General features: G+C 41.7%; 2 protein-coding genes across 2 annotated transcripts in view; both read right to left on the reverse strand.

Moving 5' to 3' along the window:
* The window catches only part of LOC121872787, a 34,295-nt gene extending 32,000 nt beyond the window's left edge, over positions 1 to 2,295 (reverse strand). The window contains exons 1-3 of the mRNA XM_042375845.1: positions 1,224 to 2,295; positions 703 to 849; positions 249 to 336 (exon numbers count right to left, since the gene is read on the reverse strand). Coding sequence (XP_042231779.1) covers positions 249 to 336; positions 703 to 849; positions 1,224 to 2,260 — 1,272 coding nt within the window. The 5' untranslated portion in view covers positions 2,261 to 2,295. The remainder of the gene's footprint in view (positions 1 to 248; positions 337 to 702; positions 850 to 1,223) is intronic.
* Positions 2,296 to 5,285: 2,990 nt separating this feature from the next.
* On the reverse strand, positions 5,286 to 22,223 carry LOC121872646 (endoglucanase E-4-like). The gene is made up of 15 exons (XM_042375570.1): positions 22,113 to 22,223; positions 21,588 to 21,727; positions 21,120 to 21,285; positions 17,823 to 17,917; positions 17,352 to 17,493; positions 16,949 to 17,044; positions 16,695 to 16,783; positions 15,312 to 15,405; positions 15,091 to 15,149; positions 10,561 to 10,679; positions 7,281 to 7,449; positions 6,987 to 7,151; positions 6,529 to 6,677; positions 6,049 to 6,154; positions 5,286 to 5,818 (listed from the first exon to the last, which is right to left on the reverse strand). The coding sequence occupies exons 1-15, from the start codon at positions 22,174 to 22,176 to the stop codon at positions 5,711 to 5,713; spliced, it is 1,761 nt and encodes a 586-aa protein (XP_042231504.1). The 5' UTR covers positions 22,177 to 22,223; the 3' UTR covers positions 5,286 to 5,710.
* Positions 22,224 to 22,624: the final 401 nt, after the last annotated feature.

The following is a 22,624-nucleotide window of genomic DNA, read 5'->3' on the forward strand; positions in this document are numbered from 1 at the left end:
CTTCTATCGTGTTCCTCACGCTATAAAAATATTTATCTGTGTTATTCTTATAACAATGAAAGCAAAAGGAAGCAGAAAAGACTAAGTTATCGAAGTAAAAACGGCCCGTCGTGTGGTGACTGCCGAGCCGGGGAGGAGAATATGGAGGGACAGGCAATTACTTCATATTTTAACATGGCCTCACACTCCCCGGTTTGGAACCACTGCTCTACAGAATTAATTTGGGTTGGGTTAGGTTGGTTCCTCACCCTGAGCTGAGAGAGTAATTTGAGGATGAAGACGAGGACTGCCGAGACGACGATGACAGATGCGAGCACACCCACCCACGTCTGCCACCTACCGGAGACGTGTACACCTGAGACTAGACTCCCTACATATGTAGGGACTCTACCTGAGACCAGTAATAAAGAATTCCTAAAGTTAATTTTGGGGGGACCACATGAAGATTAACCCCCAACTATTACATCTTAACCAGGGAAGGGGGCTCTGACATTACTAATTACTAATTAGTAATGTCAGAGCCCCCTTCCCTGGTTTATTTAAGTCAATCAGTATATGACAATTGCACTGACTTTTGGGGAAACAATATCTTATAGCGTCTTCTCATAGGTACAAAATTAAACACGTGAATCTTTGAAACTCAATTACCTGGAAAACTTGACGTACCTGTGTGGGTGTGGGTGTGTGTGTGTGTTAACTCACGTGAAGGGCAGCACTATGGACCACCAGCGAGGGGGAGGAAGGGGGTTACGAATCAGGAAACTGAAGGAGTCCATGAAGTAGGACACACTGAAGTCGACCGCCTCGAACCTGTCGTGTTGGATGACCATCACGTTGACACACAGGTCCCTGCAACGCGGGGAGGAGAGGAGTGAAATGATTGACTTTCACACCAAGACAAGAAAAAAAAATTCCACTGAGGTAGAATCTCAATGGGTCACTTTCTTTCAGCGGCTGTTGAGAAAAGTTTGTAAGAAGATAAAGACAACGGAGATGAAGCGATAATCAGTTGTCCAAGATAAAAAAAATGAATAAAATAAAAATAAAGAGAGGCGTGGCACCTGACAGCCGTATAGCTAACAAAAAATAAACCACTGACACCTATAAAAATTTATGCCTAATTTCTGGTGTATAGACGAACAGATGTCAACATTACCTGTCACACGTCCTGTGACTTAGACTAATATTATTGTTATCTAACAAACTGTTTACAACCGACTCACTTCTCCCGGCGCCAGACTTCACCGATCATACCGACCCACGACCCGTTCACCTCCTCACCCCACAGGTGGTCGTCAGGCTCCGTGTAGTAAGTCACGCTGAAGTTCAGTTTTTGAGAGATCTCGCCGAGCATGTTGGCACATATCCCTGAGGTTTGTTCCAGCGTGGTGCCGGGCACCAAGTAAGGGAAGTCATTAACCCAGCTAGCCAGGTGCAGGTTATACCCATAGAAGGTGGAGAACCGGTCGGGAAAGACAGTGGAGTAGGTCTGCCGATGGTCAAAACTGAATACGCCATGACTGGTGATCTTATTGTTGGGGCGGAAGATCTCGTGAGTGAGGATGAGGTAGCGGGTCTCTTCTTTCCTCATGTCAGGCTGCAGCAGCGTGAGGGAAGGACTGTAGCTGAAGTTCTCCTGAGCCAATAGACGGGAAGCGTCGACGGAGGCGTTGACGTTAATTAGCAGGAGGTGACTCGGGATCCACATCCGCTCTGGAAGTCCCTTTGCAAAAGACTCCACAATATTTACTGAGCTGAAGAGAAGGATATGGAGGAACAACGCCGCGTTGTATTGATCCAACCAATCCGCCTTCAGGAGGGCGTCGTCAGAGATGTCACAGATCACAGTGGGGAGGTGAGGTCGGGCGTGAAGGTACTGGTCGAGGACACTCACGGTCATTCTCTCCGAGTCGTGAAGAATGACAGGAATCTTGTCCTCTAGAATTGTTGGCTTTAGTGACAAGAGAATATCTACAGGTAAGTGTTCTCGCCTGTCAGTGTTGTCTAGTACTCTTCTCACGTCTTTATGGCCTCCAAAGTGATGAGGAAACCTCACTCTCGGGTGCCCTTTGGAGTCGGTGTCGTCTCTCATTCTCTCCTCCACCAATTTGGTATCAAAGAGAGAAACAGACCCCGAGGAAACACTCTGTAGAGCCCTGGTGTTTGCTTCTCTCACACTGTAGTGGTCAGGTGTCAGCAGGTCCTCCGTGCCGCACCCTAAAGAGAGTTTGGCAGCCAGCAGAAACATCACCATCCACATCGTCCAGTGGCTGTTGGCAGAAGGTGCTGAGCCAGAGTCTGGAAATAACAACAATAATAATAATACAGTAATAATAATAATAATAATAATAATAATAATAATAATAATAATAATAATAATAATGTAATAATAATATAATAATAATAATGTAATAATAATAATAATAATAATAATAATAATAATAATAATAATGTAATAAAATAATAATAATAATAATAATAATGTAATAAAATAATAACAATAATAATAATAATGTTATTTGACGCTAAAAATTTGCAGCAATACTAAACAATTTGTTCAGCATACACCAGCGCTTGTACACACATCTACCAATACTCTTGCTGTATTAATGTATGTACTTTTACCTGAACTGGTATTGTATCAGTATTTGTACAGGAACTGTTTTTGTAGCTGCACTCCTTGTCTCAGCATAAGAATATTAGTTTGTTCATTATCGAATTTTTCATGTAGCCCCACAGTACTGGCAGCTACTCTGGTTCATATAATCTAGGATTCTAGGTGGTCTCAGTAGGTATGGTCGTGTGGACCTTGAATGAGTTTTGTAATTATTATAGACATCGAATCAACTGAAGATTACACCCCCGCTTATTTCACCTTAAGAATAACCACCCTGACACCAACATTAACATCGTTAATCTTCAGGAGAAATAAGCTGGGAGCAAATCTTCAGGTGATCTTAGATTTCTATCAATCAACAATTTCGTTCCATAAACACGTATACATTAATCAGTTCAATCTTAAGTAGATGCAAACAAAAAACTATAACTATTAGACATTACAAAGGATTTTTTTTTTTTGCGGTTGTACCTGTGTGAGTCTCGGACTATTAGAGAGCGTAGAGTGAGGTGGTGTGTGGTCTTGTCAGCTGGTAGTGTTGAGAGCTCAGTCGCCGTCACCTGTGTATATATGCCCAACACACTGTCATGGCTGCACAAGTGACCTTTATATCAGTGACTCGTGGTCTTTCTGTTTTCTCTCGTTTCTGTCTCTCGGTTTGATTCTCTGTCTGTCTGTCTTTATCTCCCTATCTGTCTGTCTCTTTGCCTGTCTATATATATATATATATATATATATATATATATATATATATATATATATATATATATATATATATATATATATATATATATATATATATATATATATATCTGTCTTTCTCCGTCTCTTTGGCGCTTCAACACACATGATGACTTATCTTAAAATGAGACGTTTGATATTTGAGTTTATATTTTTAGTCAATTCATGGTTAGGTTTGGTTAGGTTAGGTTTGGTTTGGTTTGGTTTCAGCAACACCTTTGCTCTATATAAATATTCACCCGAATGAATAACACCAACTTATTAACCAAGTTTTTCAACATGTGAGTCAACATGATGTTGGCGACATCAGACAGCTGAGCTTGTAACTCCCTCAAAGGTTAAGCTCAGGTCAGCTGATTAATCAAAACGGCCAGCTCGCTCCCACGCCTCCGAAGAGAAAGAGAGGCCAGTAGTATACGATTACCACTTGGACAGGTAAGTCGGACACGTAACTCAAGTGTTATCTCGGTGCATTCACTATACTTCCCTGTAGAGAATTCATAATTATACTCTAAGATTATATCTGTGCATATAGCTGCTTCTACAATAAAGAAGCAGCAGCTATAAGTGTTTACATCAAACCCAGCCACTTAAAGAGTTCCAGAATTATTTAAAACAATTAATGTGATACCAAAACAGCTATCACAAGGTTAGGTTGGTTGTTTAATCATCAGGTGAAATAATCTGGGGTGTTTAATCGTCAGGTGATCCAGACATTCTTTTGCTACTCCGGCTGTTATTACAAATTTTATAGTCCTTGGGGTGCCAAGGTGTCACCGAGAGTCGGGGCGGGACGAGGCATGGACGAGATGCGGTGGGAACGACAAGGTGGTGAGCGGTACAATAACAAAACACCACCTAAATTATTTGCCATTAATTCATAATTTGACACACACACACACGTCCGAGAATTGCTGTTCAACACCACAACCGCATCCAGCCCATATGAGCACGTACTGATCGCTATAAGAACAGCCCAGTCCCAACCATTGTAAAAATTATTAATAGCTTATAATTAACCAATGTATTCACTCCCAGTCAATCTTACCTTTTTGCAGTGTCACTATGTTGAAATGCCTAACCTTCTCCCACCTCGTTATTATATATCATATTTATATTATGTTATGTTATTTTTATATGATCTGTCAATCAAGAGACCCATTCCCCAATTATGCAACTGTATATTTTCAGCTTTCCGTTTATTATTATTATTATTATTATTATTATTATTATTATTATTACTATTCACACACGCACGCACGAGCACGCGCACACTTCCTCTCAGCACCTAAAGCTCAATAAATAACTCGGTATAGGTGAAAGGGTCGTGGATGGGGACAGGTGGTGAGCGAGGCAGACACTCACAGGTAACACGTCTCGTAGGTGTTACTGATTCATTAACACACGATTCATGGCCTTAACTATTGTGTAGTGCAGAGAAAATATATATCATTGTATCGTAACTTAATGTGATAGAAGTTAAGTTATGTTTGGGATGGGTTAGGTTAAGTTATGTTAGGTTAGGTTAAGTTAGGTTAGGTAGTTTGAGGTTAAGTTAGGGTTATTTAGTAAGGTTGGGTTAGGTTACGTTTGGTTATATTGGATATTAGTTTATCTTAGTTTAGATCAGGTCGAGTTAGTTTAGTTTAAGTTGTGTTAGGTTAAGTAAAGTTAGGTAAAGTTAGGTTAGGCTGATGCTAGTTTACATGAGAGCGAACATCAGTTTTCACTGTTTAAACAAGTTATAACTATATAACAGCGTATAGTTTCGAGGACTCTATAACTTCTACTGATAATGTAGTTTACTCCTGATTTCCAGCGCTCGCGCGCGCGCACACACACGCATACACACAATGTTCTCTTAGCCATCAGCTTCTTTACAGATAAACATTTCCGTTAACAATGATGTGTACATTAATAATCTCAGTCATTATCTTAATATTTAATGGAAATACAAGTTATACGGAGTAACTTACATCATAGTACAGTTTATTTTTATGCTATAACCATCAGTTTAATAATATATGCTAACTTTAGTACTTTTGCACCAGTTCGGTAAATTTTAGCATCAGTCTTGTCAAGGTCACCCGTTTGTTTATATATATATCATCAGAGAGAGAACATGTGTTATAGTTTGTTATTGAGAGTAACATGTCTGTCACTCTCGGTACCCGGCTGAAGGTTAGTGGTGGTGCCAGGGTGGGTGGATGACGGTGCCAGGGAAGGTGGGTGACGGTGATGCCAGGGTAGGTGGGTGGTAACGGTGGAGCTAGGGTAGGTGGGTGACGGTGGTGCTAGGGTAGGTGGGTGACGGTGGTGCCAGGGTAGGTGGGTGACTGTGGGGAGGACTTCTCAGTTCAGCTCGACCATGGCCGCCAGAGCCCCGGAGAAGGCAGCGTTGTAGTCACAGGCGACCTCGTTGTGAGTGAAGTCCTCGCGGTCGTCCTTGTAGTCGCCGTTCTGAGGGTATAGAAAAAGGTGAGGAACGGTCTGAGGGTACAGAGGAACGTGAGGAACGGTTTGAGGGTAGAGAATAAAGTGAGGAGCGCTCTGAGGGGAGAGAGAAACGAAAGGAACGGTCTAAGGGGAGAGAGGAACGAAAGGAACGGTCTAAGGGGAGAGAGGAACGTAAGGAACAGTCTGAAGGGAAATGACAGGGGCGTCGTAGCCTAACCTGGTACTGTACTCACCTGGGAGGGCCCACCAACGAGGGCTCCGTACAGGACGTGAGGGTTAGGGCCGTCCTGGCTGTACGCCCACGTGTAGTCGCACACCTTAGGCGGCCACGGACACGAGCTGTGGACCGACACCCAGGTTAGTGTATTGTAAGTTGACTCAAGTTAAGATGGCCTAAGTTAAGATAGTCTAAGTTAAGATAGCCGAATTTAAGATGGCCCAAGTTAAGATGTGCCAAGTTAACATGGCAAGTTAAGATTTCCCAAATTAAGATGACCCAAGTATAATTTATTTTTGTTTTATTATCAAGACTCAAACAACTAGAATGAATCAAGGTGACGTCATGTTATATATAAACTATTGTAGTGTACTGTGTTGACAGTAAACTATTGTATTTTACTGTACTGTACTGTATTGTATTGTATCCCAGCCCGACTATCAATAGTTTTGCGTTATCCCAGAAATTATCGCGTGGTGGTCTTTATCGTGCACACCTGGAGCGGTGGTGGGGCCTCTCGGGGTACTTGTCGCCATAACCCACCACGAAAGACATCTTGAGACGGGAGTTGGCCCCCAGGAGCTGGTCAACCTGGCCAGCTGCCCACTCTCTGTTGGCCTCCGTGTTGATTCCGTTCTTGGCCGCCTGAGAGGAAGAACATTATGACGTAAGTTCACCACCTTTTCCTCGGCTCAACAACCACACCTGCCATGTTTCAACAAATACACTTTGTTCGTCTATTCATAAATTAATGAAATAAGGAACTCTGGCTTAAGACAAATGATACCACCTGATGATTAACCCCCAGCTTTTTTCACCTGATGATCAAACACCGTAACGCTAACCTAACCCACCTAACCCACCAAGGAGCATTAGGGTGTTTAACCACCATGTAAAATAAGTTAGGGTCTAATCTTCAAGTGATCTGATGACCGTGTTTAGAGAACGACTGACCCAGAGAGAGATAAAGGCAACGTTGGCAGCGTGACGATTGGCGCCCCAACTGTCCAGGAAGACGAGGCCCTCAGGGGTGTAGGTGGCGCCGTCCTTCAGCCAGTCCAGGTACTTGTTGAGGGCGTCCAGGTACTCCTGAGACCCGTCCAGTAGCCAAAACAGCTCCTGTGGAAGAAGTGAGTTGGTGCCGGTGGTTGACAAGAATTGACCAGACAGCTAAGTAATCTTCAAACAAGGGCGTCACCAGAGTACTTAACAAACATGGGGTCATAAAACAAAGCCAAAAGGACTTACGAACACTCCGGCTCTCTTATCATCCCAGGAGAACTGGAGGACAGCATCCTTGCCCAGATGGAATTCCTCCCAATGACCCCTGGCGCGGGTAAGGTAGGTGTCTTCGCCAGTCGCTCGTGCCAGCCACAGCGCCGCCCAACACAGCTCGTCTCCGAACCCACTCCATGAACTGTGGACCATCAGCACCATGTTTATTTTACTCTCTCTCTCTCTCTCTCTGGTGCAAAAATCAACCAAAAACCCTATCTAATCAGGTAAAATTCTGCCTTAATTGTTGATTATTTTTGCGCATCGTGATAAACATGACCCTGGGTGAGACTGGCGTGCTTAAATACAGACTGACAGATATAGATCACTATACTACCCTCTATACACAGCGGGGGAGGGGGACTTAAAAAGTCGTGTAAGAAGTAGGGATACAATATTAAGAGCAAAATGGATGAAGAGAACGAGGGAGAGTATGTGAGGGAGAGTGTGTGAGGGAGAGAGTGTGAGGGAGAGAGTGTGAGGGAGAGTGTGTGAGGGAGAGTGTGTGAGGGAGTGTGTGAGGGAGAGTATGTGAGGGAGAGTGTGTGAGGGAAAGAGTGTGAGGGAGTGTGTGAGGGAGAGTGTGTGAGGGAGAGAGTGTGAGGGGGAGAGGCACGAGATGCTAACATGGAGGAAGTGTAGCAAAAATCTGTAGGTGGTAGGCAGCTATCAAACAGGAAGGTACTACCACCTGGGAAGATATTGAAAGCATAATGTGTTGTCTATGGTAGACCCTGCTGCCATATGGCATAAAAAAAATTGTGACCAAGTCCCGGGCTGCTTATCTAACTTTCTGCCTTATTTACACACAATTGCAGAGTCTCAGTTGTTTCTCTTACTTTGACAGCACAACATACATACTGTATATAGTTTCTCACTCTTGATTTATTTTTTTCATTTTTTTATTTATTTATGGTTGTCATGGGTTGCGTTAGGCTTACCTACGCAACCAACTCCAAAGTTTGTTTTACTAGAGATAAGGCAACCGGCGAGCCATGACTGGGACATATTATTTCCATTAATAGTGTGTTACTCAGTCGATAGGGGGAGGCCAGTGAGATAGTGTTGTACTGTCCATCGCCTCACGCCCCAAAACGAAATATGAGTAGTATCCCCTAGGCCATGGGTTAGTTAAAACGTCGTCCCCACCCTCTCCCTCCTGAAGGGAACGGGACACCACACAGAGTCCTCCACCGCCACCCTGTCCTGTGTACCACCAGTGACACGAGACTAAGTGTGCTAACCTAGGTTGTTATCCCCGTGGAAATATTACGTGTGGATGCCTGGTTGCGACAAGAGCAAACCAGGCTGGCCTATCAAACCTACAGTAAATGGATAATCAAGTCACGCTTACAGAGTTCTCCTGCGCGACACCCGTCTACAGTGATCGTGATCGACACGAGATTCAGTGTGTTAACCTAAGTTTGTATTCCCCATGGAAAAATCACGTGTGGAAGCCTGGTTGTGACAAGAGCAATTCAGGCTGGCCTACTGAACCTAAGTGGTTAATCAAGTCACTCTTACCCGTTCTTCTTGTCGCGACAACCGTCTACAGTGACTGTCAGTGACGCGAGACTGTGTGGTAACCCAAGAGTACCTTTTTGTTGTTATTCCCCGTGAAAGAAGTTCTTGTGCGGAAGCCTGATTGCAACAAGAGCAATCCAGGCTGGCAGTAAATGTATCGCTTGAAGATTAAGGGTCTGTTAAGTTATACCCATAGTAGAGTAATCACATGTGTCGCCAAGTTGAAAATTCCCTCTTTTAGAAGAATCATTTTATTACAGCGTGAATGTGAGTGACTCTTATATCCATACAAATTGTAAATCATTTTATGGAAGCTTGACAAATAAATGTAAGTGCAATTATTTGCCCGTATCTGTGATCCTATCTTATTATTACTAAAGGTAATGACTGATTGGTTATGACAAAGTTTAACCAATAACTTATATGAATGTTGGAAATTAATGGAACTCATTAAATCATCATTTATCAAGTATAAATCATGAAATGTCGGGTGGTGGAGTGAACTTCTACGTAGATACACCATAATCTCCTGTAAGTAACCAGTGTGAAGGTATCGAACTCTACGGTAAGAAATATAAGAAACCTTATATATTATAATCTTGATATAATATAATCCACACTTAGACATTACAAAAAAATCCATGACAATGGTTATCATTGTTGTTATTATTTTTATTATTATTACCATTATTATTTGATTTCATTTTCATTATAATTTGTATTTATTTTTGTTCATTTTTTATTTATTATTATTTATTATTATTATATTATTATTTTTTTTAATTATTATACCCTGTATTATTATTATTAATATTTTTAATTATTATACCCTGTATTATTATTATTATTATTATTATTATTATTATTATTATTATTATTATTATTATTATTATTATTATTATTATTATATTTTCGTCCCCCAGGCCTTTTTGTGGGTCAGTGATCTGTGCCTGGGTGGGCTAATACCGTAAAAAAAAAAAAAAAAAGGAGGAATCCTTCATTATAGCCACCCTGTAGGATCCACTATATTGGATGTAATCAAATAGTGATAGATAGATAGGCAGAAAATCGATAGATAGATAGATCGAAAGAAGATAGATAGATAGATAGACAGACGAAGGAACAGACAAAGCGATAGTCAAAATATATATATATATATATATATATATATATATATATATATGCAAATAAATCACTATAGGTGCGCCTGATCCAGGTATATGCTGATAACAAGGAAAAAGAAAACACGAAGTTCCCAAGCGCTTTCGTGTAATTCACATCTACAGGGGAGAGTACAGACTAAGAAGTACATAACAAGGTATATATATACATACAGAGGAGGGTGAGAAGTAGGAACATTATAGAATCCAGTTTCATTAAACATACCGAATCCGGTGCTTTTTGAAGATTAGTAGGGTCATTACCTAATACCTGACCATTGTGGACTTGATCTCACCCTCCTCTGTATATATATACATTGTTATGTACTTCTCCTTAGTCTGTACTCACCCCTGAAGATGTGAATTACACGAAAGCGCTTGGGAACTTCGGGTTTTCTTTTTCCTTGGGGTTATCAGCATATATATATATATATATATATATATATATATATATATATATATATATATATATATATATATATATATATATATATATATATATATATATATATATATATATATATATATATATATATATTTGACGCAACAAAGGAAGAAACACAACGTACTGGTAGTAGGCGCTGGCGTCAGGGATGGACTTGTCGTAGGTCAAGCGGAATTTGTCAGCAAAATCGTAGAGTTCCTTGGCTACGTCCAACACCTCCGCCGAGTAATCTGGGTCGTTCTCCTGCCGGGGTAAGTAGGGTAAATAGCAAGGCAGAAATAAAAATGCACTTGAGGAAGGGAGAGAGAGGTACAGGACATCTTGGGTAAGGCCATCATATAATAAACAGACAAACAACTGACTGGAGAGCTTGAAGCAGAAGAGGGAGGAGTCAAGGAGGAACGGGGACGGGTGTACAATGTACATGGGTTATAACATGTTAGAGACCCGACTCATTACAGAGGGGAGCAAACATCCAAGCCACTAGACCTTATCATAACAAACGAGGAGGGTATGGTGGCCAAACTGGAACATCTTGCCCCAGTTGGCACCAGTCACCATACAGTGTTGTCATTCAGATTTACTGTTACCTAGTTCAAGATAAAGCCAGGCCAAGGTGCAAATATTACAAGGGAAATTACGACTGGATGAGGGAAGAAATGAAAGGAATCCACTGGCCTGACTCACTAAGGCACAAGAACGCAGACACTATGCTGAATATCATAACTAGTAAAGTGACCCAATTGATCGATGAATATATACCCAAGAACAAACCCAGTGCCTCTAGGAATACGATGGGATCCCTACACATGAACCATGCGGCGGTCGACAAAGTTAAGAAGAAAAAACAGAAATTCAAGAAGTGGGTTAGGTCAAACCATGGGCAGGACAGGATGATGTATGCAAGAGCCAGGAACCAAGCAAAGGCCTTTGTAGAAAGACTGAAAAGGACTCCCAGAGGCTGGTTGCAAACGAGGTCAAATCAAACCCAAAGGCGTTTTACCGCTATGCAAAGTCGAAATTAAAAACGCGAGTAGGAGTATCAAACCTGAGGCTTGAAGATGGTATTTACGCAGATTCAGACCAGGATAAAGCTGAGGCATTGAACAGCTTCTTTTCCTCGGTGTTCACAAGAGAGGATGCGAGTACCCTTCATGCGTTTGAGGACAGACGGTTCGACACAGCACTGACCCACATTGTGTTCACAGAAGAGGGTATAAGAAATAAACTGTCAAAGCTAAAGGTCCATACGAGTTCCGGCCCTGACACGGTGCATACCATAGTGCTAAGAGAGCTGTGCAACGAGCTTGCCGAGCCCCTGAAGATCCTGTTCTGTAAATGCCTGGATGAGCAAAAGGTCCCCATTGAGTGGAAAATGGCTTATGTGAGTCCTATCTTCAAGAAGGGCGATCGTCACTCCACGAACAACTATAGACCGGTGAGCCTGACCAGCCCAGTATGTGAAGTACTTGAGAGTATTATCAGAGATGCCACGATGGAACATCTACTACGAAACAACCTTGTAAAGGATTGCCAACACAGTTTTATGCCGGGGCGCTCCTGCTTAACATATTTGCTCGAGGTATTGGATATTTGGACCCATATTCTGGAATGGGGTGGTATTATTGACAATATACACCTACATTTTGCCAAGGCTTTCGACAGTGTACCCCATGAAAGGCTGAAAATCTAACTGGAAGGGTATGGAATTCGGGGAAATGTCCTAGCGTGGATAGAAGACTTTCTACATGACCGCAAGCAGTGTGTGGTGATTAAAGGCACGAAATCATCATCTGTACCTGTCACAAGCGGGGTACCACAGGGCAGTGTATTGGGCCCGCTATTGTTTTTTCGTTTCATAAATGACATGCCTGACGTTGTAGGTAGTAGGCAGCTATCAAACAGGGAGGTACTACCGCCTGGGAAGATATTGGAAGCTTAACGTGTTGTCTAATGGTAGACCCTGCTGCCATATGGCATCACGAAAATTGTGATCAAGTCCCAGGTTGCTGATCTGGCTTTCTGCCTCATTTACACACAGAAGCTTGGAAACTTGCAAATGTAGTTCCGATTTTCAAAAAAGGTGATAAGTCAATTGCATCAAATTACCGTCCCATTAGTCTCACGTCAATCATAGGCAAGTTGCTAGAGTCAATTATTGCTACAAAAATCAGAAGCCACCTTGAAACATTCAACTTAATTCATTCTTCTCAGCACGTGTTCACCCATGGACGTTCTTGTCTCACAAATTTGCTTAGCTTTTTCTCAGAAGTATATGAAGCGGTAGATAATGATAAGTCATATGACATAATTTATTTATATTTCAGTAAAGCATTCGATAGAGTCCCTCATGAGAGATTGATAAGGAAGGTAGAAGCACATGGAATAGGTGGATCATTATTAAAACGGATTAGGTCATGGTTAACTGGTAGGAAACAAAGAGTCAGCATAAATGGATTTAAGTCAGACTGGGGTGCGGTCAAAAGCGGAGTTCCCCAGGGATCTGTATTAGGCCCTCTGCTGTTTGTTATATTCATTAATGATCTTGATTTAGGTATAACTAGTAGGATTAGTAAATTTGCAGATGATACCAAAATGGGGAGACTGATAAACTCAGACAGTGACTTTGAACACCTTCAAAGAGATCTAGATACCTTACATGAGTGGTCAGTAGACTGGCAAATGAATTTTAATACTGATAAATGCAAGGTACTACAGATAGGGAAGACGAATACAAACGTTAAGTATAAACTAGGTAACACGGAAGTAGAAAACTCAGATTGTGAAAAAGATCTAGGTGTATTTGTTAGCAACGACTTGAAACCTAGAAAACAATGTATTAGCGTTCGCAACAAGGCAAACAGGATTCTTGTGTTCATATCTAGGAGTGTGAGTAACAGAACTGCTGACGTTATCTTGAAACTTTACCTAGCATTAGTGAGGCCACACATGGATTATGCGGTTCAATTCTGGTGTCCTTATTATAGAATGGACATAGATTCTTTGGAGAGAGTACAAAGAAGAATGACAAAAATGATCCATAATATTAGAAACCTTCCATATGAAGAAAGACTGAAAAGCTTAGGCTTGCATTCATTAGAGAGGCGTAGAGTTAGGGGAGATATGATAGAGGTGTTCAAGTGGGTAAGTGGGATTAACAAGGGTAAAATGGAAGATGTTCTGAAGCTCAGTAATAACGAAATAACTAGAACAAATGGCTTTAAATTAGATAAATTCCGATTCAGAAAGGATATAGGCAAGCACTGGTTTGGTAATAGAGTTGTGGATATGTGGAATAGGCTACCGAGTGCTATAGTAGGATCGGGGACGCTAGGGAGCTTCAAGACGAAGTTGGATAGGCACATGGAAGTGCTGGGATGGGTGTGAAAGGGATCTGCCCTGTATGGGCCAGTCGGCCTCCTGCAGTATCCCACTTTCTTATGTTCTTATGTTCTTATGTTTAATTGTTTCTCTTACTATTGACAACACAACATACATATATTGTTTCTCACTATTATTTTTTTTTCACTTTTTTAATTTCTTTATGGTTCTTTATTATTATTACTACAGTGTTGTTATTGTTATTATTATCATTATTATTTTATTCTTTTTTTATTATAAATTTCATTATTATTATTATATTATTATTATTATTAATATTACATTTTCGCCCCCCAGGCCCTGATGTGGGTGTGTGACCTGTGCCAGGGTGGGTTAATCCCCGTAAAACAAAAAAAATAAATAAATACAAATGTTTGCAGATAATGCCAAGTTACTTCGGGAATTCAAGAACCAAGCGGACTGTGAAGAGCTGCAGAAGGATCTCTGTGAGCTCCAAGAATGGTCGAAGAAATGGCTGCCGAGATTCAATGTCACGAAGTGTAAGAGGATGCACCTGGGGCGTACCAACGGTAAGGAGGCACATCATATTATATCCCAACGAGGTGAAGAAACTGGACAATTTGAGACTGAATGTGAGAAGGACCTAGGTGTGTATGTTGACAATGAGCTGAAGTTCTCGGGCCATTGCGAGAAGGGAAATCAGGTAAATAAATTATTAGGTCTCATGATAAGTTCGCTCAGATATCTAGACGGTCTGTCCCTCGTAACGATCTTTAAGAGTGAAGTGCTTCCCTATCTGGAGTACTGTCACCCCGTCTGGTCTCCAAGATATGCCAGGGACTGTCAGTTGGTTGGAAATGTTCAAAGGAGGGCCACCAGACTGGTGCCTGCACTTCGGCACCTCAACTACCCTGAGAGATTGGAGCGCCTGAACTTGCCTAGCTTATACTACAGACGGGCAAGGGGCGACCTAATTGAGGTGTATAAGCATCTCAAGGGGCACTACTCAGTCGAGTGTCCGTACCTGGAGCTGGCGGACGCTCGCCCCACAAGGGGTCACAGCTCAAGATTGAAGAAGCCGCAGGTCCAGAAAACTGTGAGGGCAAACTTTTTCGGAGTGAGAGTTGTGAACTCTTGGAACCATCTACCAGAAAGTGTTGTGACGGCACCGAGTGTAAGCTCGGTGCCAAGTACTTGCCAACAGTGCCTAACAGACGTGACCGATCGCCCAAGCGGCTAACGAGCCGATCAGTGAAGAGGATAAAAGTAAAAGTAAAGGACTGTACCAGGACATAAAATCATCCGTTATTACCTTGAAGACCATGGCAGCAGCGGCGAGGGCAGCAGCTGTCTCAGCGGCCAACTCCGTTCCTGGAGAAGGGAAGGATGAGCTAATGAATTATAAAGATCAAGGAACAAACACGCCTCAAAAAATACGGATTAAGGACTCTTCAAAAAGTACAGATGAAGGATTTTTCAAAGAACCCTGATGAAGGATTCCTGACACGCTAGCTTGGTAAGTTCTGGACTAACCTGGGGCAGCTTCGTCGATCTTCCAGGCTGGTCGTTCCATGTCCATGTCCTCAGGTCGTCCCCAATAGGCATGGTCCTTCTGACCGGAGCCAACCTGAAGCACAACGCGAGTGTTATAGCGTGTGTGCCTGGCTCAGCCCATTTCTTGGATCCTACAACACTTTTACTAGGATATATAATTATTAACCTTATGTGGCTCTCAGTAGATTGTGAATAAACCCTACAAATTCATTAGACTTTGCATACTTCTCAAATATATTAATATATCCTGGAGGATTTTCTGAAGGATATAATGTAACTTTACCGTGTAGGATTCCAATTATCCTTTAAATGAACCTTGTGTGGCCCCAGTGAGCATACTGAGGTATGATCTAGTAAGACTCTCGTGACTTTCTGCCTCATTTACACACAATTGCAGGGTCTCAATTGTTTCTCTTACCATTGACAACACCACATACATACTGTATATTGTTTCTCACTCTTGATGTTTTTTTGTGTGTTTCTTTATGGCTCTTTATTATTATTATTATTATTACATTTTCGCCCCCAGGCCCCGATGTGAGTCAGTGACCTGTGCCCGGTTGGGCTACTCCCCGTAAAAAAAAAAAAAAAAAATATTATTAAAACCTACCAAGCCCTCATTGGTACACGGGTAAAGGAAATTGTATACAGACGCTCCACATCACTTAATATAGTTCAAGTGTGAAAATGTAATTCATTGAACTTATTATATTTTTACGTTGTGTTTTCAGATATATTGTCTAAATCATATGAAAAATTATTCATAGTAAAGAAGATTGAACATATTTGGATGGTAAAGTGAAAATTATTATATACTTCTATTTAGTTAAGTTACTCCATCCAGCTTCATTTTCTTTAAATCGCAAATATCCAAAGAAACAAAAGAGACGAACAATTTATAAGCTATTAACATTGTTTCAAAGGTACTTAACGCTCGCAGTACACAACATTTCGCCTGGTCATCATTTATAAGGCATATGACTCATTTTCCTACAGATGAGTAATATAAGTCTTATAGATCATCTTATTAAATTAAAGTACAAGTACAAGGGAATCTAAGACCAAATGTTAAGGCACGAATCGTTGTTCACAGTCTGAGCCCCACAAGTGTACAGTATTATTACATGCATTACTCAGTACAGAATATTTGTACTATGAAGAATCAATTACCTCAACTACTATATGATTTCAGTAATTAGACATTCACTACATCACCCTAAAAGTGTTCTTGTATACATATTACACTGTAGTCACTTATCATTCTGTACTAGCTAACTCGAAGGTATAATTAGTGAAATAAAACTGTATCACAAAGTTTCTTTATGCTGTGGTCATTCGTACGGTAAATATCTGAAGTCTCACCTGTCCGTAGAACTCGTTCTTGCCGGTGTTAGCCTTGAGGAAGTAGTCGGTGGCCCATTTAAGTGCCGCCTGACCGTACTCCAGCTGACCTGCGAGAGACACAGCAAAGTCAGTACGCTGCCACACAAGTATGCCAATTCCTTCACCAGCCAGACTCATTTATGTCACAGTAAGTAAGTAAGTTGGTTAGTTTTAGTAAGTTAGCTTTAGTAAGTTAGTTGATAAGTTAGTTAGTTTTAGTTAGTAACACTCACCAGCAGCTTCGTGGCCCTCAGCGAAGTCTATGAGACCCCAGCCCAACACAGTGGCGGTGTAAGCCATCGGGAACCCAAACTTGACGAAGTCGCCAGCTGTGGGCCAGGAATGAGAAGTATTAGGAGAGGTTGTGGGGGGTGATGTGTGTGTGTGTGTGTGTGTGTGTGTGTGTGTGTGTGTGTGTGTGTGTGTGTAATAATAATAATATTAATAAACGGTTATTAATAGAGTTGCAGCCGGTGGCCGAAAATATACAGACTTACATTTGATTTAGACATAATGATATAATATGCATTGAATACATTTACAGGACTGTACAGTACATAAATCAGGAGTATGTGTGTGTGTGTGTGTGTGTGTGTGTGTGTGTGTGTGTGTGTGTGTGTGTTTCCCTCTCCTCACCATCATAATAGCCGCCAGTTAGGTCATGACCCACATCAGAGCCGTCGTCGAGGGCAGAGTCGCCTCGCCAAGTGACACGTTGATCCGCGGGCAGAGGACCTGATCGCTGGGCCTCGTAGAACACGTACGACATACACAGTACCTGGGAGTGAAGGACGAGGTGTGAGACAGTGAGGAGCGAGAGGCGAGGGACACGTGGAATGAGGCAAGTGAAAATGGAGGAAGGGACCTGAAGTAAGAGCAAAGGAGGAGAGACCTGAAGCAAAGTACAATGAGGAACCTGAAGCAAGGTAGAAGGAATAAGCTATAATGGAGGAGGGTACCTGAAACAAGAGACTAAGGAGAAGAAACCTGAAGCAAGGGATAAGGGATAAGCTATAATGGACGTGGGATAAAAGGAAAGATAAAAATTATCTACAAAGTTCAGTTGTCATATTATCAAGCTCCAGTAAGCGTTGGTACTTTACTAACCTGGCTGTAGTCATAAGGCTTCATATCGGTGGCGTCACAAGGGTTGGCCAGGGGCTCGGGTGTTGACGGAGGCGCAGGCGTAGTGTAGATCGTGTCTGGAGGCGTGAGGGGGGGGGGTATAGGAATGAGTAAGTGGTGATAGACGCGGCGGTTAAAGAAGAGGGAAGTAACGAGAGAGATAATGATAAGAGAAACAGCGGGAATAAAAGTCTGTACGATACAAAAGAGAGAATTTATTAATTTTTATCTGTTTTACTTTATTTTCTCAGCCAATCTTGATGGCATTCTACTTAAATCTAGTTTGAGGTAGCTTACAGACACTATGGAGGGAGATTGTGGCCAAGAGTACTTCTATAACTGCAGGAGTCAAAGTACCACGTCAAGATACAAACTGAAGGACATAAACATAACTCATTAGGCCGGTGGAAGTTGTTTGGACATACTTCCTAGCCCCCATTAGTCCCTGTTCACCTAGCAGTAAAGTAGGTACCTGGTGTAAATCGAAAGTTGCGAATTCGTATTCAGGGACAAGTTGTTGGAGCTTCCAATAACTTGATGACATAAACAATTGACTCTTCAGGCTTCTATGCCCTGAATTCATGAGACATAAAGGCAAGCATGAACTTAGCATGCTTCCCTGTTGGGCACAGTAAACGCTTCTGCGCTTCACCTTACACAAGGATGTAGGGGAGTGCCCAATAATATAAAAACAAAAAATAAGCAGAGATAAACACACGTGACCACCACCACTGACTTTAATTTATATTTTAACTATAATTTGCTGGGTCACGTTGTCATGGTCACGTTTGTGCAGTTAGTCCGTTCAACACGTAATTATTCATATTATGCTACAGCGCCCACAAAAGAGGTGAAACGTTAAGACTCCAAGTAGAGACGTCCGTTCTCTATCCACTTCAGGATGTCTTAGTCCTGCGTTTTCCTTTTGTTTACTCACTTAGGGACTCGGGTATTTTTTTATTAACTCGGGATGTTCAGGGAATTTGAAATTGTGAGTGAATGAATTTTTTATACAGTCAATTTGTTGAAGGCATCTTGTATATTTTATGTCGAATATTTCGTGTTCAGAGATTGTGTGTGGAGTAGTACTAGGTTTGTCAGCTGTATCTTACGTCTCGTGTGTTCTTACACGGCGGCCGTTCGAGGCTGGTCAATCTGTTTTGATATATCAGCACCAGAGAATCCGATGTAATATAGAAAGTGTTGTCAGTCTTGTATTATAGAAGTGAGATAATTGTTTGAAATGTAAACATTAAACGTATGTTTTTGACTTAGTTATTTATTGTGTGAATATGCAGTGAGCCATTAACGTAGCTGTGGTGTGTTTTAAGTAGTGTTCATGTGCCTTCAGCCTAGCTAAAATGTTACGACATTCATGTCACTCACTCTTGGCCACGACCCCACTCCGTAAACAGGTACCTGTAGGTAACCCTGAGCCTGGCTGCACCGTTTGTAAACTTTGTGGTCAACCGACTCTCACACCCTCTCTCCCTACATCCTCACTTGCCCTATGACCTCCTCCTACAGGTCCCCAGCCGTTACCAACACCTCTTCCCTCCCTAACCAGATATCCCTCCTAGTGACAGGCCTGGCACTTGACATTATTAGGGACCTGCCACACTTTGCCATAAACAGATATATGGTATCGGAAATTTCCCTCCTGTAATAATACACACTCATCATTCTGTCACTTTATGTAACTTGCTGACAAAACCCATGACCCTTCAGGCTTTTACGCCCTTAATGCTTGAGTCATAAAGGCAAGCATGATCTCCGCATGCTTCCCTGATGGGCACTGTAAACGCTTCTGCGCTTCACCTTGCACAGGATGTAAGGGGGTGCTCAATAAACTAGCTCCCTCGTGGGCAATCTAGACCAAGCTGGTCCTGTCGACCCCGGGACGACGCCCACACTAGTATTTGGAGATGGATGAATGTCCATAAGATCGGATATCTCCGCCAACACGGTTATGTGGTGAGCCGTGTCGTTGTTGGTATGAGTCTACCTCTGAGTAGTGCGTGGGTCGTAATTTCGCCCGTGTATTCTGGTATACCATCTCCAATTGTATGAGTTTCTGGAGTTAACCTAGTGTGAGGGCCGCCACGTTTTCTTGAGAAGGGAGTAGCAAGGGAGGTATTTATTTGGAATACCAGTGCTACGAGTCCTGTTCTGTCAACGAGAACAATCTCTCAGGTTCTCTGTGTTGTTGTTGGATCCCAAGTGTACTCTATGTATATTTACAGTGTATATGTTTTCTACAAGTACACTAAGTATGGGTGAGTAGGAATCTTAAGCCAAGTAAACAATGTGTTTTTGCTCGTAACAAGGCTAATAAAGTACTTCGGTTCATACAAAGGAGTGTTAGTTACAAGACTAGGGAGGTCATCTTAAAATTATATCTAGCGCTTGTGAGACCTCACCTGGATTACGCAGTTCAGTTCAGTTCTGGTCACCGTATTACAGAATGGATATAGAATCCTTGGAAAGAGTCCAGAGGAGAATGACAAGACTAATCCAGGGCATTAGAAACCTTGAATACAGAGACAGGTTAAAGCATCTTAATTTGCACTCTCTCGAGAGACGTAGAGTGAGGGGCGACATGATAGAGGTGTATAAATGGAAGTCAGGGTTAAATAAAGGGGACATTACAAAGGTACTCAAACTATCCAACCAGGAGCGAACTCGTAACAATGGTTTTAAATTAGACAAATTTAGATTTCGGCGTGAAATAGGTAAACACTGGTTTGGAAACAGAGTAGTGGATGAATGGAACAAGTTACCAAATATCATCATTAACTCGAATACACTGGATAGCTTCAAACATAGGTTGGATGCTTATATGAGCAATAGGGGTTGGGTATAAACGGGACTGTCCAATATGGGTCAATAGGCCCGCTGCAGTTTCCTCCATTCTTATGTTCTTATGATTGTGGAATATGTAAGGTACCTTGTTGACAAGTGTCTGAGTATTGCCATGGAGTTGATATTGGCACTAGTGTGTTACTGGAAGTAGTCAAGTCTAGAATTATTTTAATAAAACATTTTTTATTTATGTTAGTTGTATTATTTTCCTACAGTGCCCACCTTTACTTCCTCCATATCATGGTACCATTATTACATTTACCAGCGAGTCATGCTACCACAGGTCAGAAGTTAAGTCAGAAAGTACAGTAAATATTGAAGTAGTGAAACAGAAAAAGAAAGTAAAGTATTATAGGAATTAGATTCCCTATAATAGGTGACAGCAGACTTTCGCCCCTACAACGTGTCAACACCTACCGCATATTTCCAAGCCGTTTAGCACCTCGGTGATGACGTAAGGCTTGGAGGCAGAGAAGTGGACCTGGAAGGAAAATTTGATCTGATCTCCCTCGTGCACGTCGGTCTTGGAGTCAACGAGGGTGAAGTGTGTGTCGTCTGTCTTGGTCACCGAGCCAGCCCAGAACTGTTAAGACAAGACAATATCCGTGTAATTTTGTTGTGTTTACTACGTGTTAATGAAAACTCGCTCACACTTCTCCATTACTAGGTAATTTAGGTAGATAATCCATATAAACACACACCATGACCTTCGTACCTCAGAAACCTTCCCGCTGTCGTTCATTTTACTGCACAAACTGTAGAAGCTAAACCGAACCCATCCAGCCTTAAAAACATTCCACCAGACACTACCGGAGACACCTCACATTGACAGACGCATTAACGTATCAACACCATCGTCAACAAACTAAAACAACTCCAACTTACTTCAATGCTGTCCACGGGGGAGCTAAAGGTTAGGTCCAGACTGATGCCGTTGCTGTCTGCAGGAGCTTCCACGATGAAGTCCGCCTGGTAGTTGCCGTCCCACTCGTTGGTGATGACCACCTCCGGGCACTGAGCCTCCGCTGTGGGGCCACCAGAGGATGTTTAACTGCACATGTACTACACTATTACATGGTGTATAACTGTACTACATCAGCGTCTAAATAATGTATAATATGATTAAAGTCTTCGATATGACATCAGGTTCTCAGGTGATGAATAATTAGCTTAATGTGATTCCATTTTTTAATGTAAACTAAAATTTACTTATGGGCATTGATCTATTTAAGGTAATGTTTTCCCTGTGTGTAATTGTTATTGTGAGGCTGTACTTCTGTATTAATATTATGTCACGTGTGTGTGTGTGTGTGTGTGTAACAACTGTGGTTAAGTGTGGAGTAAAAGTGTAACTGTACATATATAGAGCAAGTCATTGCATATGTGTTTAAGAATTGTGTGTGTATATACCTGTTTGGAGGAGGGTAAGGGCGAGGGCCCCCAGCAGGCAGGTCTTCACCAGCACACCAGTCATGTTTGCGGTAGGGTAAGTGTGAGGCGCCACCACCTCTTTCTACCCCTAATATACCTTCCTCACCCTCCGCTGGGTCACATCGCCTACACACGTCAACCATCTTTTACCCAAATGTGTTTACGTCACGGGGAAGATGACGGCATTGATATAACGTTATTGGAAAGCTAATTATCTGAGTGATAACTCCAACATTCGACATGATTAACATATTACGTCATAAATAAATCGCATCAGTACTCCACCTAATCTAACTAACATAATCATACCACTAACATAGGGAAGGTTTCGTAATGTTAAGGTGTAAAATGATACATCCTAAATGAAATAGCCAACTGTACTATAGAAACTCTAATTACCATATGTTCTACCTAGAGAAAAACAAATTAATCTACGACTCTCATCGTGGGTTTACAAAGGGAAAATCTTGTCTAACATATCTGCTGACATT

The sequence above is a fragment of the Homarus americanus genome, unplaced genomic scaffold (genome assembly GCF_018991925.1).
Source record: "Homarus americanus isolate GMGI-L3 unplaced genomic scaffold, GMGI_Hamer_2.0 scaffold39155, whole genome shotgun sequence".
NCBI classification, from domain to species: domain Eukaryota; kingdom Metazoa; phylum Arthropoda; class Malacostraca; order Decapoda; family Nephropidae; genus Homarus; species Homarus americanus.